General features: G+C 55.6%; 1 protein-coding gene and 1 long non-coding RNA gene across 10 annotated transcripts in view; both read left to right on the forward strand.

Moving 5' to 3' along the window:
- The window catches only part of TNS3 (tensin 3), a 201,825-nt gene that overhangs the window by 138,629 nt on the left and 44,579 nt on the right, over positions 1–18,617 (forward strand). For all 9 annotated transcript variants that reach the window (XM_059170656.1, XM_059170657.1, XM_059170650.1 and 6 more), the window contains 4 exons: positions 1,887–3,140; positions 10,584–10,756; positions 11,515–11,641; positions 11,726–11,809. In XM_059170656.1, the coding sequence (XP_059026639.1) occupies positions 1,887–3,140; positions 10,584–10,756; positions 11,515–11,641; positions 11,726–11,809 (1,638 nt within the window). The remainder of the gene's footprint in view (positions 1–1,886; positions 3,141–10,583; positions 10,757–11,514; positions 11,642–11,725; positions 11,810–18,617) is intronic.
- On the forward strand, positions 12,245–17,227 carry LOC131829175 (uncharacterized). Its single transcript, XR_009352758.1, has 2 exons — positions 12,245–14,084; positions 15,547–17,227. It is a non-coding gene; the product is annotated as an uncharacterized LOC131829175 (long non-coding RNA).

Consider the following 18,617-nt stretch of genomic DNA (forward strand, 5'->3'; position numbering starts at 1 on the left):
CTCCTGCTGGTAAAGATAATGATAGGGGTACTCACGACTCCCCAGGCAAGGGGGTTTCCTACCCTTGACCACGTCATGTAGACTCTTCTTCGTGGGTCTGGCCAAGGGGTTCTGACTCAGAGTGATTAATGGTACTTTTGCCCAGTGTCCATTGTCAATTAGAAGAACTTCTGTACCTCTCTTTGCTGGCTTCCTTTTTAAAGTCATGGTGTCTGCATTTAAGTGGGATTTGGGGAGCAGGATGTGGATGTCACAGACGCACAGCTGTGGCGTGAGATCCGTGTCTAGAACTCTGGCTGTGCCTCAGCCCCTCACCCACTGGCCTGGACTGCTCTGACCCCTTTGTCTCTGTCATGGGGTGGGGAGTGGTGTGGATGAGAGCCACCCCTGGCCTTGCACTCTGCCAACAGAGGGAAGGCGCATGCTCGGCGGGTCTTATGGACGATCCTTTCCTGGCCCCCAAGGGTCTTCCACAGAACGCGTGTCGGGCCTGGAAAGCCCCTCCCCTGGGAGCCATGGAATTCGGGATCTCAGCGGGGTCCTTTCCGCTGGGTCCCAGGGTCCAAGTGGCCTGAGTTCTGGTCCTGCCTCCACCTCCCAGCAGTTGCCTGACCTCGGCTAGTGGCCAGTTCCTGCGGAGCTTCAGCTCTGTACTCGGGAGGAAGGAACGAGTTAGTTCATCCTGCAGTAATCCAGGCGAGCTGGCGTCTGCCCTCGAGCAGGTGCTCCGGAATGCAGCCAGGGCTCCTCGTCCGTCGCCCTGGGACCCTGAGTCGGAGTGCAGCCCCCGCCCTTGAGCTCTACCACGCGGTGTCTTCATGGGATCTTCTGGGTCCTCCCCCTCCCCGCTCTGCTGTGGCTGCGGGTCGGTGTGTTCACACACTGCCTTCGTCCTGCTTCTCCCAGGCCCATCAGGAAGAAAGCCCAAGATCACACGTACTATCCACACAAGAACCCGTGATACCCTACAGGTCTCAGTCCTGTCTCGTCATCCCAGCATTTCCAAAACTGCTGGGAGCTGCTCACTATGCCAGGGTACCCTGCGTGCCAGGGCCGGGACCCCGGGTCTGGGGCTGGTTCCTCCGGGGACCTGGTTGCTGCAGATCCACTGTGGCTCCCCGGTGACCAGAGAGTGTGGACACCACCCTGGACAGCCCCCTCATCGCGCTCTGCCAGCCATGTCCCTGGGGGAGACCAGAGGAGGTCCTGGGCCCCAGGCTCTCCCCAGCTGCCCAGCAGCAGGTGGAGGCCAGGGTTGGAAGTAGTAAAAGAGGAAGAGAGCCGCACTCTTCCCGCCTCTGCCGTGGCCCTGCTTATTTCCCAACTGTCCTGGCGGGCGGAGACTAGTGCAGAAGATCTGCTTCCTGTCTCCTGCGTCCTGCTGTGCCTTTGCTGGACCTTCTCTGTGGAGGGATGCTGTGCTATTGGGAAGTCTGCAGATGAGTTCTGCCTCTCTGTCTCCCCATGAGGTTCAGGGCCCCCACACCCTGTGTCCTGCTTCTGCATTCCCAGGAGCTTAGGAGCTCAGCTGTACCCAACATGTAGACTAATGATGACATTAGACATTAACTCTGAGCCCTCGGGGCAAAATGACTCCTTAGTGCAGAGATTCCGGAAGGTTCTCTAAGTGATGGCTCTCTTTCCACAAAAAGGTAGAAAGAAAGGGTTCTGGGTCCCAAAGCTGTTGGACTCTTTGAGTTGCTTTTGCTAATGCTCGTGTTGCTGGGGTGTGGGTAGACTTTGGGGGCCCCAAGGAGTTCTCGCCCCCATTATGGTGAGGTGTCTGTCAGGAGTTCGTTTGTTCGGGAAGATGGACACATGCATCTCGGGGGCCCAAGCTCCTTTTCCAGCCGTGACTTACCACCTGTCTCCCATTTCCTCCCCAGTGCCGCACACGCAGGGCCCCGTCGATGGCAGTCTTTATGCCAAGGTGAGGAAGAAGAGTGCCTCGGATCCTGGCGTCCCAGGCGGGTCTCCAGGCGTCCCCACCGCCAGCAGCCCAGACCACGGCGACCACACTCTGTCCGTCAGCAGTGACTCTGGCCACTCCACCGCCTCCGTCAGGACTGACAGGACCGAGGAGCCCCTTGCTGTGGGGTCCAGGCGGGGCCTGAGCCCCCAGGAGAAGGCCGAGCTGGACCAGCTGCTCAGTGGCTTTGGCCTGGAGGATTCCGGAAGCCCCATCAAGGATATGACGGATGCCCCCAGCAAGTACAGTGGGACACGCCACGTTGTGCCTGCTCAGGTGCACGTGAACGGAGACGCCATACTCAAGGACCGGGAGACGGACATCCTGGACGACGAGATGCCCGGCCATGACCTGCACAGCGTGGACAGCATCGGTACCCTGTCCTCCTCGGAGGGCCACCTGTCAGCCCACCTGGGCCCCTTTGCCTGCCACCAAAGCAGCCAGAACTCCCTCCTGTCGGAAGGGTTTGGCAGCAACCCTGGTGAGGACGCCCATGGCAGCCTTGCCCCTGACCTGAGCCTCAGCGTGGACCCCCTGTACGAGCGGGACCGGGTGTTCGGGACCCGAGAGTGCAAGCAGCCGCCACCAGTGCTCCGGAGGCCCTCAGTGTCCGCCCAGACTCAGGCCTACGGACAGAGTGGCTACTCCACGCAGACCTGGGTGCGCCAGCAGCAGATGGTGGCTGCCCACCAGTACAGCTTCGCACCCGACGCCGAGGCCAGGCTTGTGGGCCGCGGCCCGGAGGACGGCCCCGGCCTGGTGCAATCCCAGCCCAGGGTTCCAGTCACCCCCACTCGGGGGGCAGGCAGCAGAATGGCCATCCAGAGGAGCCTGGGCCCCGGGCCCCAGGTCCCTGATGCACAGCGGCCCCCTCCCGGCAGAGCATTCAAGCCCAGATTTCCAGATGTCAGAGTCGTGAATGGGACTGGACCGGAGCCGAGCATGGACCCATCTCCGGGCTCACCCACCCTGGACATCGACCAGTCCATTGAGCAGCTCAACAGGCTCATCTTGGAGCTGGACCCTACTTTCGAGCCCATCCCCACCCACATGAACACACTGGGCAGCCAGGCCAATGGCCCCCTGCCCCCTGACAGCGGGGGAGGAGTGCTGCGGGCAAGCGGCCTGCAGGACATAGGAGAGGGCCCGGGCAGGGCCTCTGTGCGGCAAGGTGAGTGGGAGTCCCATGGGATGCACACTTGTCTGCGTCTGCGTCTTATGGGACGGGGCCTGCAAAGGAGTGCTGGGCTCGTCCCTGGGTCCGGGGGAGGGCCACAGAAAGGATGGGGGACCCTGGGCACAGCCTTGTGTGGACGGGTCAGCAGCTATGCACCTCCCCGGCCTTGCAGGAGTGGGGGGCTGCTTATAGGTCTGGTAGGCCCGAGAGGGCAGGAGACTTGGGCATGGGGAAGGATGGTGGGGATGAAGGGATCTGGGCCCAGCAGGGCCTCAATACAGAGGGGCACAGTCCCTAACCAACTAGTTTTGAGTCCTGTCATGTTCCAGGTTTGGCAACGCAGGAATCCTGTGCTGAGCCTCCATGGGGAGGCCAGGGCTGCTCCGCTGAGCTGAGCCACATGTGTCCAAGCCAGGAGGGCTGGCGAGTCTGAAAGGCACCATGCGGTCCCAGCATGGTGGCCGTCACCTGACACGTCACCTGACATGTGCATCGTGTCTGTGTCTGTGTTCCTGAAGCTTGGCCCCACCGACATGTGTCTCATCTGAGCCACCTTGAGTCTTGCTCAGACAGGAAAGGGGTGGGCAAGTTCCAAGGTGCTGTACCTTCCAGCGAGACCCTGCCTGGTCTGCCTTGTGCCTCAGATGCAATTCTCCTGTAGCAAATACTTGGGTGCAGGGACCTCAGCATCCGGAGGCAAGTAGAATCCCTCACTCTTTGTAGAATGTGGACTGATCCTAAGAAAGACCACGAGTTACCTAGTGTTAGGATGTTGGGAATGGCATTCCCCACAGCCACTCTTGGAGACGGCTGCATGTCCTGACGGCTTAGCACTGGCCGCACACACACTGTGGGTCTGGTTACTTCTGGGAGGAAGATGGTATGTGAAAGCTGAGCATTTCCTGAGAAAGTCGACTCGATGTCAGCACTGTATTAATGGTGGTGGTGTTGATAACGACGATGGAGGTGATGATGGTGGTGATGATGGTGGAGATGATGGTGATGGTGATGACAATGATGGCCGTGATGATGATGATGATGGTGGTGATGATGGTGATGGTGACGATGATGATGATGGTGATGATGATGGTGATGATGGTGATGGTGATGATGGTGGTGGTGGTGGTGATGGTGGTGACAATGATGGCCTTGATGATGATGATGATGCTGGTGATGATGGTGATGGTGACGATGATGATGATGGTGATGGTGATGATGGTGGTGGTGGTGGTGATGGTGATGACAATGATGGCCGTGATGATGATGATGATGATGATGATGATGGTGATGATGGTGATGGTGACGATGATGGTGATGGTGATGATGGTGGTGGTGGTGGTGATGGTGTGACAATGATGGCCGTGATGATGATGATGGTGATGGTGATGGTGATGATGGTGGTGGTGATGGTGATGGTGGTGGTGATAGTGGTGGTGACCACTGGTGTGATAATGGTGTTGATGATGGTAGCCGGGACGGTAGGCACTTGTAAGTAAGTACCTGTGCTGTCCCAGGCATCATGCTTGAGCTTCTCGGAGTCACCCATGATCTCTGCGTCTACCATGGCATGTAACCAGAACTTCCATCTGTCTGACTGTGCGTCCTGTGGCTGAGCCCTTATTTCACTAACCTCTGACTCTGCCACCAGCCAGAAAGCCTCTTTGTGTCCTGGCACACAGTGATGTTTGTCAGTAGAGGGGTGTGGTGCTGGCAGGAAGGCGATGACTCTCCAAGGACCCATGTTGCTTTGCTGAATTCAGGAGGCTCGTCACAGGACAGTGTAGGGAGCCTGCCCCTGCCCGTAAGACAGGAGAGAGTCCTGCTGGAAAGCTCTCACCTCGTGAAAGGGGGTGAGGTGGGAGAGTGGGTTTTGGGGTGTTTTACTCCCTCTGTGCCTCTGTGGCTCTCTTGCTCTGGTTGACGCCCTGGGTGTGTGTGCCCCTCTGTGCGCCCCTCCCTGCAGCCCAGCACGTAGGTAGGTTTCTCGGGTCACATTCTTCAGGTGGAGGAAACTCTGCCTGATGATGCCCAGGTAGCAAAAGAAAGGACTGTGAAAGGTATGGTCCCACAGATGGCAGGAAGCCAGTTCTGTTTTCCCATCTCTCAAGGGCTCCTTGCTTCATGTTGCCAAATATTTTGTCCGTGTTAACTCGACCTGAGCCCACAATGACAGGATGCATCCACCGTGTTAATACTGAGTCAGGGAACCTGTTCATACCGAGGGGAATTCAGAGCAATGAGAAGGAGCAGCTTTTATTTTAAGCAGGCTCCCCGCCCAGCACAGAGCCCATGGTGGGGCTTGAACTCATGACCCTGAGATCAAGACCTGCACCAAGCTCAAGAGTCAGACCCTTCCCAGACTGAGTCACCTGGGTGCCCTGAGAAGTAGCAACGTTGAATCATCTATCCTGGAAAGCCCACCCATCGATGTTAGATGTTAAACACCAAACAGAGGGATCCAGTGTGAGAACGTGAGGGTACGTGGGCACTCAGAAAGCAGCCTGATGTCATTGCCCTGCACACCTTGTTTTCCATGCAGCAGACATGCACAGACGTGCAACAACCCAAGGTCATGTTAACACCAGGACGGCTGCCTCTGAGCAAGTCAGCAAGGCAAGGGGGTGCATCCATGGCAATTTTCTAAAGCCCTAAGTTCGGTGACTTGTGCAGTTCAAGGTCCCCATTAGCAGTCAGTCCTGTCTCTCAGCTTTGGCCCCTGGCTGCTCTAATCTGCCTTCCGACACTGGATTTGCCTGTGCTGGGCATTTTGTTTAATGGACGTGTACGGCATGTGTCTGATTTCTTTCACTGAGTGTCCGCTTTTCCACGCTCGTCCAGGCGGTAGCGTGTGTGAGAGCGTTCTTCCTCTGTGAGGCTGCCTTGTATCCATGGGGTGATCGGACAGTGTGTATACCGCTCACCTGAGCACAGATCCCGTCGCTTCGCGCTTTGGCCGTTGAGAATAGTGCCGCTGTGAACATCTGTGTGCAAGTACCACCCTGAATGTTTCCAGTCTTTTTTTTTTTTTTTTTAAGATTTTATTTGAGGCAGAGGGAGAAGGAGAGAGAGCTCGAGAAGAGAAGAGGGAGGGCAGGGGGCAAGGGAGAAGCAGGCTCCCTGTGAGTGTGGAGCCTGACATGGGACTCGATCCTAGGACCCTGGGATCATGACCTAAGCTGAAGTTAGGCGCTTAACCAACTCAGCCCCCCAGGTGCCCCTGAATGTTTTCAGTGCTTGAGTGGAACTGCTGAGCCACATGGCCCTTCTTTGTTTAACTTGTCAAGGGACCACCCCTTCCGATGTTGAAAAGTTCGCTCTGGAGAACCCCCTGGCCTCTGACGTGGGTGGCTTGTTTCCCGAAGCTCTGGCGTGGATGTACTAAGAACTAGTGGGTCCACACGGATGCGATCCCCTAATGGCTATGTGCACCGTCACTTACAGACAGCTGTCATTTACTTAACCCCTGGGTAAGGCTGGTAAGGTCTTTTGTGTCTGGATAGAGAGGTCACAACCTCTCCAGCAGGGGCAGCTGGCCAAGGCACTGGCCTGCACCTCCCTGTCCCGAGGGTGGTCCTGAAGTGGACAGCTCCGACGACCATCCTGTGTCCCCCTAAGGTTGCTGATGCCTGGGGGGCTCCGTGGGTGAAGCATCTACCTTCAGCTCAGGTCATGATCCCAGGGTCCTGAGGTGGAGCCCCACGTTGGGCTCCCTGCTCAGCCTGGAGTCTGCTGCTTCCTCTGCCCCTCCTCCCATTCCTGTTCTCTTTCTCTCTGACAAATAAATAAATCTTAAAAAAAAAAAAAAAAAAAAGCTACGGTTGCTGAAAGACACATGTTTGAGGAGCAGGCCAGCGAGACCTAGTGCTTTGGGGAGGGGACAAATCATTCAAAGGGAGAATATATTCAAAGAGGCAGAAGGGACCCAAAGCCAGGCACCAGACTCTGGTTTTGGTATTTTCAGTGAGTCGGGTGAGGAATTTGCCTTTTGGTCGCTGTGTGGCTTCGTACATTTTGCTTGAGGTCCTGTCTGATTTGGAGTGAATGGCGGGAGGAGCACGGCTAACATTTCTCATACTGGAAGGAAGGCCTTCTAGCTTTTGGGACACATCCTTTCCATTTTAAGTGCACCTATTGGGAAGAAATGTGACCTAACCAAGGGGTTCGGTGTTGCCCAGTGGAAAGGATTTTCAATCCTTTGCAATCCAAAAGACAGGCTTGCCTTCTTTGGCCCCCTGGCGCCTCGTAGTGCCAGTGGCAGCCCATTTCCACGGGCTCCCCTGGTGTGGGGATGGGGCTGCGGAGGGTGGCCAGAGACTCAGAAAGAGAGGTCTCTGCTTCTGGAGGCTGCTTCTGCTACAGTCTTGAGTGTTGGCCAGTGCTGGGAATTTCTAACAAACGCCTTCTAGCTCTTCGCTGATATACCCTGCAGGTGGCAGGGACGGACAATCCCTGTGGCAGCTTAGGGAGAATAAGGCTCCTGGAGCCATTCTGGGGACATTCATTGTTGCGCAGAGCGGGTCCTTTGACCTCGCCCACCCTCTCTTGAGAAGATGCACGTGTCTAGTTGAGGGAGCTGGATTGGGGAGGCCTCCCATGACCACAGCCATGGGGCAGGCTTTGGCTGCTGTTTGTCCTCACTCCTAGGAATGCAAGGGAGTTTCCAGAACCCAGTGTGCTTGCCTGTATGACCCAGCACTTCATTCTTCTGAGGTTGTCTGGAGGTAAATAAATGGCTCTGGGCACTTCACATTCTAGGGGCCCAGATCCATCACAAAGGGCGTGTTCTTGGAGGTTTCCATTTACTTTCTGGGGCCGCAGATGGCCCCCTCGGCTACAGAGAGAAGTTACCTGGGAGCATTACCAGATTCGGAGACAGAGTCTGCCTGCAGAGGGCCGGCGTAGGTTGACCTGGGCTGCGATGGGGGCATCAGAATGATTTTAAATGCCCCCCACCTTTGGAACGTCTCGGCATCCCCAGTGGAGACCTGCCTCTGTGCTCGACGGCGTGGTCATGAGTCAGGGGCACCAGGAAGTTGTTAGAAAAATGCCAGGCTCTGGGCCACACTCCCGTGGGTTCTGCCTTCCCAGGGAAGGGGTGAGGTCTGCGCACCAGGAATTTTAATGCGATTCTAATGTGCAGCCAAGTTTGAGAATGGCTGTTTTGTATTTATGGCTCTGCCTGGGCATGCGCTCCGCCCACCCGGAGGGCTGACCCCGCCCATCCAGAGGGCTGACCCCGCCCGTCCGGAAGGCTGACCCCGCCCACCCGGAAGGCTGACCCCGCCCACCCGGAGGGCTGGTACAAACCTTTTCCAACCCTGTTGTGGAATTTGGAAGCTGGAGGGATGTCAAGTGCTGAGGATCAGGGTGGTGAGGCCTGGTCTGGGCTTGATTTCGACAGGGCAGAGGAGGGGCCGGGACCCCACCTTGTGAGTTCTCAAGTCCTTCACCTGTGGACAAGATCAGACAGTCACCTCCAGACGTCTGAATCGCCGGTTGGAGTGTAAGGAAGATACAAAGGGGTATCTTTGTATCTTCCTTACACTTACCGAAAGATCGGTGTATTTACGAACAGGTGCAGACTTGTCAAGGGGCTTCTGGGTTTTTTGTCGTTGTTGTTGTTTAATCCAGGTTTTTATTGAGTAATCTGAGCCAGTCCCCTCCTGCCGCTCCGTCGACTCCGTGGCAGTTGGCGACCACATTGCTGATCTCCCAGGTCAGGCTGAATTCAGTCCTGCTGCGAAGCGCTTTGTGGGCACCCCATGGTCTTGGCCTGAATCCTGGGCTTCCCTTGGGGGCTCAGCGGGGGAGTCCGGGTACCCGGGAATTTCCCTGCCCTGGGGGCCTCACCACACCTTCTGGTGACGGTGGCTGTAAGTCGCATCCATCAAAGACTGGGGCTGAGACGCCTTCTGTCCTGGGGCTGATCACGGATCACAGCCGCGCTCCGTCCCTGCGTATCTGCTGAATGACCGAATGAGCCAGTCTTCGAGCCCCTGCACCCCACAGGAATCTGAGCCTCCTGGACCCTGGCCAAGGCCAAGCTGACACAGGGTTTGCGGCTCAGCGGGGGGGTGTCTGTCCTGTCCTTGACCCCAGCACCACCCCCTCCCTGGGAATGAAGTGGATTTGCAAAAATGAGACATGCTCGTGTTTGAGAATAGCCTTGAGAGGGTCTCCCAGGGATACCTACCCAGCTTTAAGCCTGAGGGGGGGGGACCCAGAGGCCCAGGGTATGTGGTGTCTGGTGGCAGGAGGAAAAGAGACCAAAGTGAAGATGTGAACTTCCAGCCGAGGGGCCGCTGGGTCACCCGGTGGGACAGGCTCACGGCACTCGTCAGAGGAAGAGCTGTGCCCAGGCCAACCCTCTGGTGACAAGGACTGTGGGTGGATGAGTGGTTCCCCAGGGATTTTGTGGGCTCTGTGGTCCCGGGTTGCTGTGTTTGCTGCATCGATTGCAGCATCCTCTGTGACTGAGGGGCTGGTGAGGTCCCCGTGTCCTGGCTGCCGGCTGGGAAGAGGAGCGCTTGGGAAGAGCGGGGCGGGGGTTGTCTAAACAGGAGTGTGGGGCTGGGGCTGTGCGGGGGCGGAGATGGGACTGAGGCGTCCAGGGTTTAGCATCTGGGGCCTGGTGCTCGCAGGAGGTCCCCCAAGGGAGCCCGGGGCTTGTTGCCCCTTCTCCCCATGGTCCTTCTCAGAAGGGACCCCCGCTGCGGGGAGGGCTGAGCGCACCCTCCGGTTCCCGTGGTGCTGCTTTAGCTTGAGTCTGTCCCACCTGCCTCTGGTCTCCTGCTCCCCTTTCCCCGGGTGTGGCTTCTTCATGGAAAAGGAGAAACATGGGCTCTGGCAGGTGGATGTCGCCGATTCTTCAATACAGTTCGGAAAAGAGGTTTGAGGGGTTTTGCTGTTGAGCTCCAGTGATGTCCGGCATCTTGTTTTTCTGGTTGTGAAAGCAATACGGTCAGCGTGCAGACCGCAGCATAGCGGCCACCAAGAATCCTCCGTGCACGGTCCAGGACGGGGGACGGGCTCCATCCCGGCCTCACGGGCTCTCCCTCATGCTTCCACAGCGCTGGATTGTGCGAGGCAGCGGGGAGCAGAGGCACAGAGACCCCTTCTGGGAATGATGCTGGGAGAAGCGGGAAATGAACAAAAGTGGGTTCCCATAGTGACAGTCTGGGACAGCACGCTTGGCAACGGAAGCCAGAGAGCAGAGGACACCCGGGGGATGATTCCGTTTCTAGGAAACGTCCCAAACCGGGAAGACCAGAGGTCGCCAGGGGCAGGGGGAGGGGAATGGGCAGTGGGAGCTGAAAAGGTTCTGGGAACTAGGAAAAGTAAGTGTCAGTTTGGGGAATTGTAGTCAGCTTTTAGTTAAGGACTCTGTCCTCCGCTGTGGGAAAAGCACCTGCAGTCCACGTGTGTGTCTCTTGTCAGGCTCCTCGGGGGACGAGCCGCTGGGCGTAAGATTCCGGAAGCTGAGCCTCGGGCAGTATGACAACGATGCTGGGGGGCAGCCAGCCTTCTCCAGATGCGGATGGGGGAAGACCCCTGGTGCAGACCAGGCCACAGGTCTGGCGTCTTTCCTCTCTCCAGCAGATGCCAAGGAGGTAGGCACCATCCCCAGGCCCCTTCCCTGACTGGGGTCCTGTTGCCACCCCGCCTCCCTCCCATCTCGCAGGTGGGGTTTCTCCCAGAAAGGCAGGGGTGTGGTTGGGAGAGCCCAGGTGTGCAGCCCTGCCCCCAGAAGGCACCGCATGGCCACCGTGGGCTCTGCTGGATCTCATCGCTCAGACTGCACAGTGGGGGGAGGCGGGAACATGCGGGGGGTTCGAGGGTGCACGGTGGTGGCCAAGGAGGACATGGACTTGCCCGTGGTCTTAAGCCACAGGAGGGAAGCAGGAAGAAAGTGGGTCAGCGTGGCCGTGGCCCCCGTGGTGGGATCCAGGGCGCATTTCCAGGCTTTAATGAGAATGTAGTAAGGTAGGTTGAACCCCGAACGATGAGCGCGTCCCCGTCAGTGTTTTCTCATTGTCCAGGTGGAAACTTGGAGCCCAGAGTAGCTTAGAAAAGGACTATTTGGAGAAGTCCTTCTGCTTTTTCTCCATGCCCTGGTCTCATTGCCCACGATAAGGAATGGGTTTTGTCTGTACTCCACTGGGTGCCCGCCCCCCTCTCTGCCGGCTCCACACGGTCGCAGGTGGCTGGGTTGCAGGGACTCCCCCTTCCTTTGAGTTACTGAAGTTCTTCATGGTGGCTGCTGATGGCTGCACTGCGTGTGGCGCCCTGACCGCCATCCCCACGTGTGGGCCAGCCCGGGCCTGTCGTCAGGGGGTGGCCTTCACCTGACTCTCCGTGCCCATTCCAGACGGTGGCCGCCACGTACCCCCCAGACCCCAGTGGGATCAGCGGCAGGACCTTCACACCAACCAAGGGCGGCGCTGACTCTGCCTCTCCCACGCCGGCGTTTCCTGTGTCTCCAGAAACACCGTACGGTAAGCAAGATACTGCGCCCGCGTGGTAGACAGCCGCACCCCTTCAGGGAGGACGCGGCGACAGAACTTTGCTTTCTTTTCCAGTCACAACACCCCCACGTTACGCGCCCTTCACCCCGCCAGTGCTGCAGGCGGGCAGCGCCGGTGGTCTGTACAGAGACACTCACGGTAAGAATCCCTCCTTTCCTCCACTCTGGCAGCGGCTTGTGTGGACATGTTTCCGTGGGCGCCATGTCTCGGGCACCTCAAAAGGCCCGGGGAGTGCAGCCCGCTGGGAGCTAACCACGGCCTGCGACCTGCGAGCAAGGGGAAAGCTCGTGGGCGCTCGGGGTGCAGTATCCATGGTTTTGACCTCCCCCTACTGTTCCTTGGAGCTGGAAGCAGCCGCTGGAATGCCCGCCCCACCCTTTACAGAGGAACTGGGCCCTGCGGGGTCAGCAAGCCCGGCTCAGTGCTTCAGGGCCGCCCAAAACCCCACCCCTGCCACCCATGGTCCTGGCTCTCTCCAGGAGGGTGACGACCTCGAGGACGCATCTGTTGCGGCCCTGGCACACGTCCCCCGTGCTCGGCAGGGAGTTCAAGGGCACGTCGGCCCAGGTGAGAGAACAGCAGCAGAGCAGCAGCGATGGCGCCAGTCAGCACCTCTTCCTGTGCACACCGCCCTTGCCTTGAGTGTCCAGGACAGCCTGGCCTCAAGCATGGGGTGGGGTGTGCAGCTGAAGCCCTGTGTGCGCTTTGAAATCTTTCTTCTCTGCTCCTAGCTGCTTTCTGCTGCTCCTTCTCTGCCCTGGGGAGGGTCTGCCAGCTCTGGGGCATCAGTGAGGGGTCCTCAGGCGCCCCGTGAAGGGCGCAGTGAGGACAGCTGGTGCTGTGTCCGTTTCCCCAGATAAAACCGGATCTGAGTGTCATTTACAGGAAGGGCTGTCCTCCAAGGTCCCATCGGCTTTAAGACCTTACACGCTTCTCTTTATGTGCGGAGCAGTTAACCCACCGGCCTTTCCTGGCAGGTGGGGCTGACCCGCGGGCAAGGCAGGGTGTGTGGTGCGGTTCGTGTGTATGTGGCTGTAGAAGCATCACACCGCGGAGACGCACGCACAGCGTCGTGTGTCTGTCTTGCATCGGAACGACGTAGGTGCAACAAACACAGGGACACGGCTTGCGCCTCCACTCGCCCCTCCTCCGGGAACCGACCGTGACCCAGGACTCATTTCAGTATATTAACACCAGCTTTGCTGGTGACGGCCGTGGGACATGGGTGATGAGCCCGAGGAAAGAAAATACCAGAAAGAAACTTCAGACTGAGGAGCAGTCCCTGACTGGGCCTCTAGGCTCACTGTGTAGAGGAGCATGAGGGGAATGTGGAACCTTCTGGAACTTGAGAAAGGCCTGGGAAGGCAGGAGGTCGGCATACTCAGCAGGGGTGCCAGCTCTGGGGCATCAGGCCCGTGGGCAGTGTGGCTGGCATATCTGTGTGTGGCGCACGGTCTGCACACCCAGCACAGCTGGCACGTCCCGAAAGACTTGCGTGTGTGTCCCCGCGTGGGCGATGTAGGGCTCTGAGCTCAGATGGGAAAGGCAAATGCGGTCAAGGGGCAGCTGGTGCATCCTAAGAACACCTGGGAGTCCTCTGGATTTTTAATTGGACCGTCCCCAATGTTGTTGGTCCACGAAGGGCTCCGAGACCCACCCACACGGCGTGGACCTCTGAGGGGCCACCAGGCCGGCAGAGCGCGGAGACCCTGCTTGCATGTGGCGGTCCTGTGTGCTGGGACTGCGGCAGCTCATGCGTGTGTAGATGTCATTTGCCCTATGGTCTTTGCAGCATGATTTCTCTCCTCCTGCATTCTCATTTTGGGGTTCACTGTCCCTGTCGTCCTGCTCACGGGTGGGTAAATGGACACAGGCCCAGTACATCGCCCAAGCCACACAGCGGGCAGGGGGCAAAGCCGGGACTGCGCACTGGCCAGCCTCCCCCCAGCCAGGTGTGCTTTGTTCTACACCGTCAGGTTGGGGGGGCCCTGACGTGAGTCCGGTCACAGAATAGCTGTGCCGCGCATAGTTAGTGACCCGCTGAACAGGTTGCCTCATCTGCAAACACAAGAATGCCTCATCTGTGACCGGCGCACAGGGTCGGGGTGGGATGTGCTCGGCATCTAACCCGGTGCCCGGCTCTGTGTTGTTTAGCGCCAGGTGCCACTGTGTATATACGTAAACCCCCGTCAGGAGGGTGGTGTTGGCCTCCTGGCATGGAGTAGATGTGGCGTTCCCTGTTCCCTCCCGGCGGTATGTCAAACAGATGCCAGGAAGCTGAGCGGTGGACTGGCTGTGGCCCCGAGACCGCGGAACCCAGATGGACCACATCCCCGGCTGTGGAACAGGCTTCCGCAGAGCAGAGAGAATGGGTGCCACACAGGGAATGTGACCAGAAACCAGTAACAGAAAGGTAACAGGAAAATGTCCAAACGCCTGGAAGTGATGCAGCCCCTTTGCAGATAATTCGTGGGTCCAAGAGAAAATCTCGGGGGAAATCACAAAGTATACCAAAGTGAATAAAATGAAAGTAAAATATTTCACAAGTGGTAGCACAGAGCTCAGAGAGAGCTGAGAGGAACACTCATGGCAGTAAACATATACGTTAAGAAAGGAGAAAATCTGAAATGAAGAATTTGAATGCCTGCCTCCAGAACCTAGAAAAGGTTAACCCCAAGATCCCCAGAAAGAAAAAAAAAATAATTTATTTTTTAAAGAAGAAAATATTTAAAATACAAACAGAAATCACTGTTTTTTGAATTATGAATGAGGAAATAATAGAAAAAAGAAATTAAAAAAGAACAGGTTCTTGGAGATGATCGAGAGAGTTGGTCAGTCTTTCCAAAGATGAATGAGAAATAGGGAAGAAACAAATTGCTAATATCAGGAATGAAAGGGGCCCCTCACTGCACAGCCTGTAGACAGGAAGAGGATGGCAGCGCTGTACATAGTGGTTCACCATGACGATGCACCATGACAACTTGTTCAGTGTGAACTAGGCACTTTGGATGCCCTGTAGCTAGTGAGGAAATTCATCCATGACATACACATTCCCCCTGCCCCCAAAGAATTCTCCAGGCCCTGATGGTTCCACTGGGGAATTCAACCAAACGTATAAAGAATTAACACGAATTCTTCACAACCTCTTCCAGAAATGAAGGGGAAGGAACACATCCTGGTTCATTCCATGGAGCCAGTGTTCCCTGGTACCAAAATAAGACAAAGAGAACAAAAAAGGAACAAGAGGCCATTATCCCTTATGAACAGACACAAAATCCCTTAACCAAACCCAAGGAAATAGAATAATAGTGTATATTAAAAAATTACACACTTTTATCAGGTGGGATTTACTCTAGGGATGCGAAGCTCTTTTGATATTTCAAATTCCATCAGTATCATCCATCGTATTTAATGGATAAAGAAAAAAATAGCCATATGAGGTTGTTTTTTTTTTTTTTTAAAGATTTTAAAATTTATTTGACAGAGATCACAAGCAGGCAGAGAGGCAGACAGAGAGAGAGGAAGGGAAATGGGCTCTCCGCTGAGTAGAGAGCCTGATGCGGGGCTCGATCCCAGGATCCTGAGATCATGACCTGAGCTGAAGGCAGAGACTTTAACCCACTGAGCCACCCAGGCGCCCAGATGAGTTTCTATCAGTAGATGCAAAGAAAAATTTTTTTGACAAAATTTACATCTGTTCTGACTATAAACTCCCAGCAAAATAGCACAGATGGGACCTTCCTCAACCTAGTAGAATCTATTAAAACTGTACAGCTTACACATAATGCTGGGAATTCTATAGGATTGTCACACGAGAAGAGGGGGCACAAGGCCACAGAGTGGAGAGGGAGAAATAAAACTGTCCCTTTTCGCAGATTCATGATTTTATCTATGTGGAAAATTCCAAGGAATCTAGGAAGAAGACCTCCCAGAACAAGTAAGGGACATCAGCTGATTGCAGGACCCAGGAGATGCACACAAAAGTCAATTATATTTGCATTGACCAGCAGTAAATGTGTAAGACCTAAATTAAATATACAGTGCCATTCATAATAGATCAAACAAACCATATGTGTGTATATGTATATATATATATATATGACGTAAACCTAAGAAAATATGCAAGACTTGTCTGTTGAAGACTCCACAGTGTCAATGGAAGAAATCAAAGATTCAAACAGATGGAGTGGCATACCATGTTCATGGATTGGAAGACCCTGGTGAAGATGTTGGTTCCTCCCAAACTGATACACAGTTTTACCACAGTTCCTATCAAAATCCCAGCAAGATTATTTTTATAGACAAGATAATTTTAAGGTGTATGCAGAGATACAAAGGAAGTAGACTAGCTAAAATCATTTTGAAAAAAGAATAAAGGGAGAGGCATGGATTGATGACTTTCCAGACTTTCTAGGTAACCACAGAAATGAGGACTGTGTGGTGTGGGGCAAGGGACAGACACAAGACCAGGGAAACAGAATGGGAAACCCAAAGATAACACCCACACGAATCTGCCCAACTGATTTCTTTTAGAAAATATGCAAGATAAGTCAATGAGGGCGAAACCGTCCTTTCAACAAACGGTGCTCACCGTTGGAAAAAAAAAAAAAAAGAACGTGAACCAAAGTCTTGTATCTTATACTGAAGTTAACTTAAAAAGAGATCATAAACAAATATAACACTGTAAAACTTTAAGGAAAAACACATAGCAGAAAATCTTTGGGATCCAGGCTACTCAAGGCTTAATTAGATTAGCACCCAAAGTGCAATCCATAAAAGGGAAAATTGGTTAAGTAGGACTTGATCAAAACTGAAAGAATTTTCTATAGGAAGAACCTGCCAGGAGGTGAAAAGGCAGACCACAGACTGAGAGAAGATTCTGCACTCAAAATACTCGGCAGTAGAAGAAGAAAGAACCTGATCAGAAAGCCGGTAAGAGCCAGGAGGAGACCTCTCCCTGAACAAGATGGACAGACGGCAGATATGCACACGATAGACGCCCAGCATCATTACCACTGGGGAAATGCAAGAGATCACTGGTGGACCCAGCGAAACGGGTAAAATGAAAAATAGTTTCAACACCGAGTGCTGGCGAGAAGTGGAGGAACTGGAACTCTCCTGTCCTGCTAGTTGGAGTGGGACACGTGCAGCCTTTCCGTGGAGACAGTCTGGCACTTTCCTTAAAAAACCTTTACATGTCAATACATGTGATTCGACGAGGAGCCCTGAGTTTTTATCCTGAAGAAATAGACTGACACTTGTGCAGAATCCTGTACCCCCGTGTTTATAGAGCATCTCTGTGTAATTCCTGACCTCCGCGTACGAATCCAGAATGATCTCAGACTCACAAGCCCAGTGTTGGTCCCACTGGAGGAGATGGGGTGTGTGTGGTTGGAGCAGTGCTGGCAAGCTGGGTGGGGACCTTATCGTACTGTTCTGCCTGCTTCTTTATGTGTGTGGAATGTTATGTAACAAGGAGTTCAGGTTAACTCCGGGAGCCCTTGGTGGTGAATAAACGTGGGTGCGGTCCACACGTGTGCACTCCCACTCACCAGCGCTGTCCTCCTGTTGGTATACGCGCAAGCAGGGACGACAGATCCAGGGATCCCACCGTGGGGAGAACCAGTTGGTACTGGCTGTTCCCTGGTGAGGCGGTCTGGAGCGTGTGTGACGGGGAGCAGGGTTCAGGACCCGCTAACTAGGCTAAGGGAGAAATCTCAAGTTCTGACTTCGTTGCTGTTCCCACGATGGTCTCAGCACGGGGTCAGTGTGACGCTTAACACAGAATCCCTTCCACTGTCTCGAAGATAACGGGGTGTCCGCTGAGTCCTGGTCGGTGGCTTCCGGGACAACCCGCAGGACAGGCGTCAGAGACAGGCAGGCGTCTGCTGAAGGTGGGGAAGACAGATGTCATCTGGTCCTGCTGCAGCAGCGGAGAGCCCAGAGCAGAGGGATGGTCCGTGGATGCAAAGTTCCTGAATGGGATGTCAGGGGAGGGGGATTCTTGCTAACCTGGCCCTACAGGATTCTTGCTGCTGGAGGGCGGAAGCCCCTGCGGGCTGGGGAGAGATGATTTTGCAGAATCTGGGCTAAGATAGGGTCCTACAGGGAGAGCCAGCCAAGGCCAAGGTCCAGGCCTCTGGGAGAAGGGGCTCCTAGAACCCTGACTCTGGTGTGGTCACAGAGGGACTCTGTCCCAGGTCAGGCCCACCGTGCCCTGTGGCTCTGGGGTGGGGGGGGGCAGCGTGTGCACTCTGCTCCCCCGGCCCATGTGTCCTCTGTTCTGGTTTCCTCCAGGTCCTCTGGGCCCCTAGGTTCAGTACCAGGTGTCCTTGGAGCCTGCCTCGCCTGCCCCCTGCCTTGAGCCCCTCACATCCTCCCCTCGCCAGAAACAAGCCTATGCACTGAACAAGCAGAATAATTAAAAAGCATGCCTCAGGGTGCCCCAGGTGTAGAGACAGATGCTGGAAGGAGAAGCCAAAGTCCTGGGGTTAAGGGGGTCAGTGCTGGGACTGCCCCTCCCTGACCCACTCCTGCTGCTGTGGGGGTGGGGCCCAGTAAGCTCCTCTCTCAGCACCGCCCCCCCCCCCCCCAGGACAGCGAGGCACCTTTAAGCATTTACCCAAACAATCAGTGTTTAAACATGAATTCAGATACTGTGGATTCTCCCAGAGGTGCTGGTACCAGAAGGATTGGGACGGGACGGGGCTCCGGTGCTGGGGCATGTGGGGCCGTGAGCTGGACCCAGGAACGTATGCTTCAAGGTTTCCCGTCTGAGGTATTGAGCCCCCTGAGGACAGAGACCTGCAGCTCTGCCCCACCTAGGACCCACCAGTGCAAGCCTGGGTAGGCAGTGTGTCCAGTGCATGTCTCACCCGCCTGTGTCCCACCCCGGGAGACGGGGGCCCATGGGGACACCATCCCCAGAATTCTCAGCAATTCCAGA

This window comes from Mustela lutreola, chromosome 4 (genome assembly GCF_030435805.1).
Source record: "Mustela lutreola isolate mMusLut2 chromosome 4, mMusLut2.pri, whole genome shotgun sequence".
NCBI lineage: Eukaryota > Metazoa > Chordata > Mammalia > Carnivora > Mustelidae > Mustela > Mustela lutreola.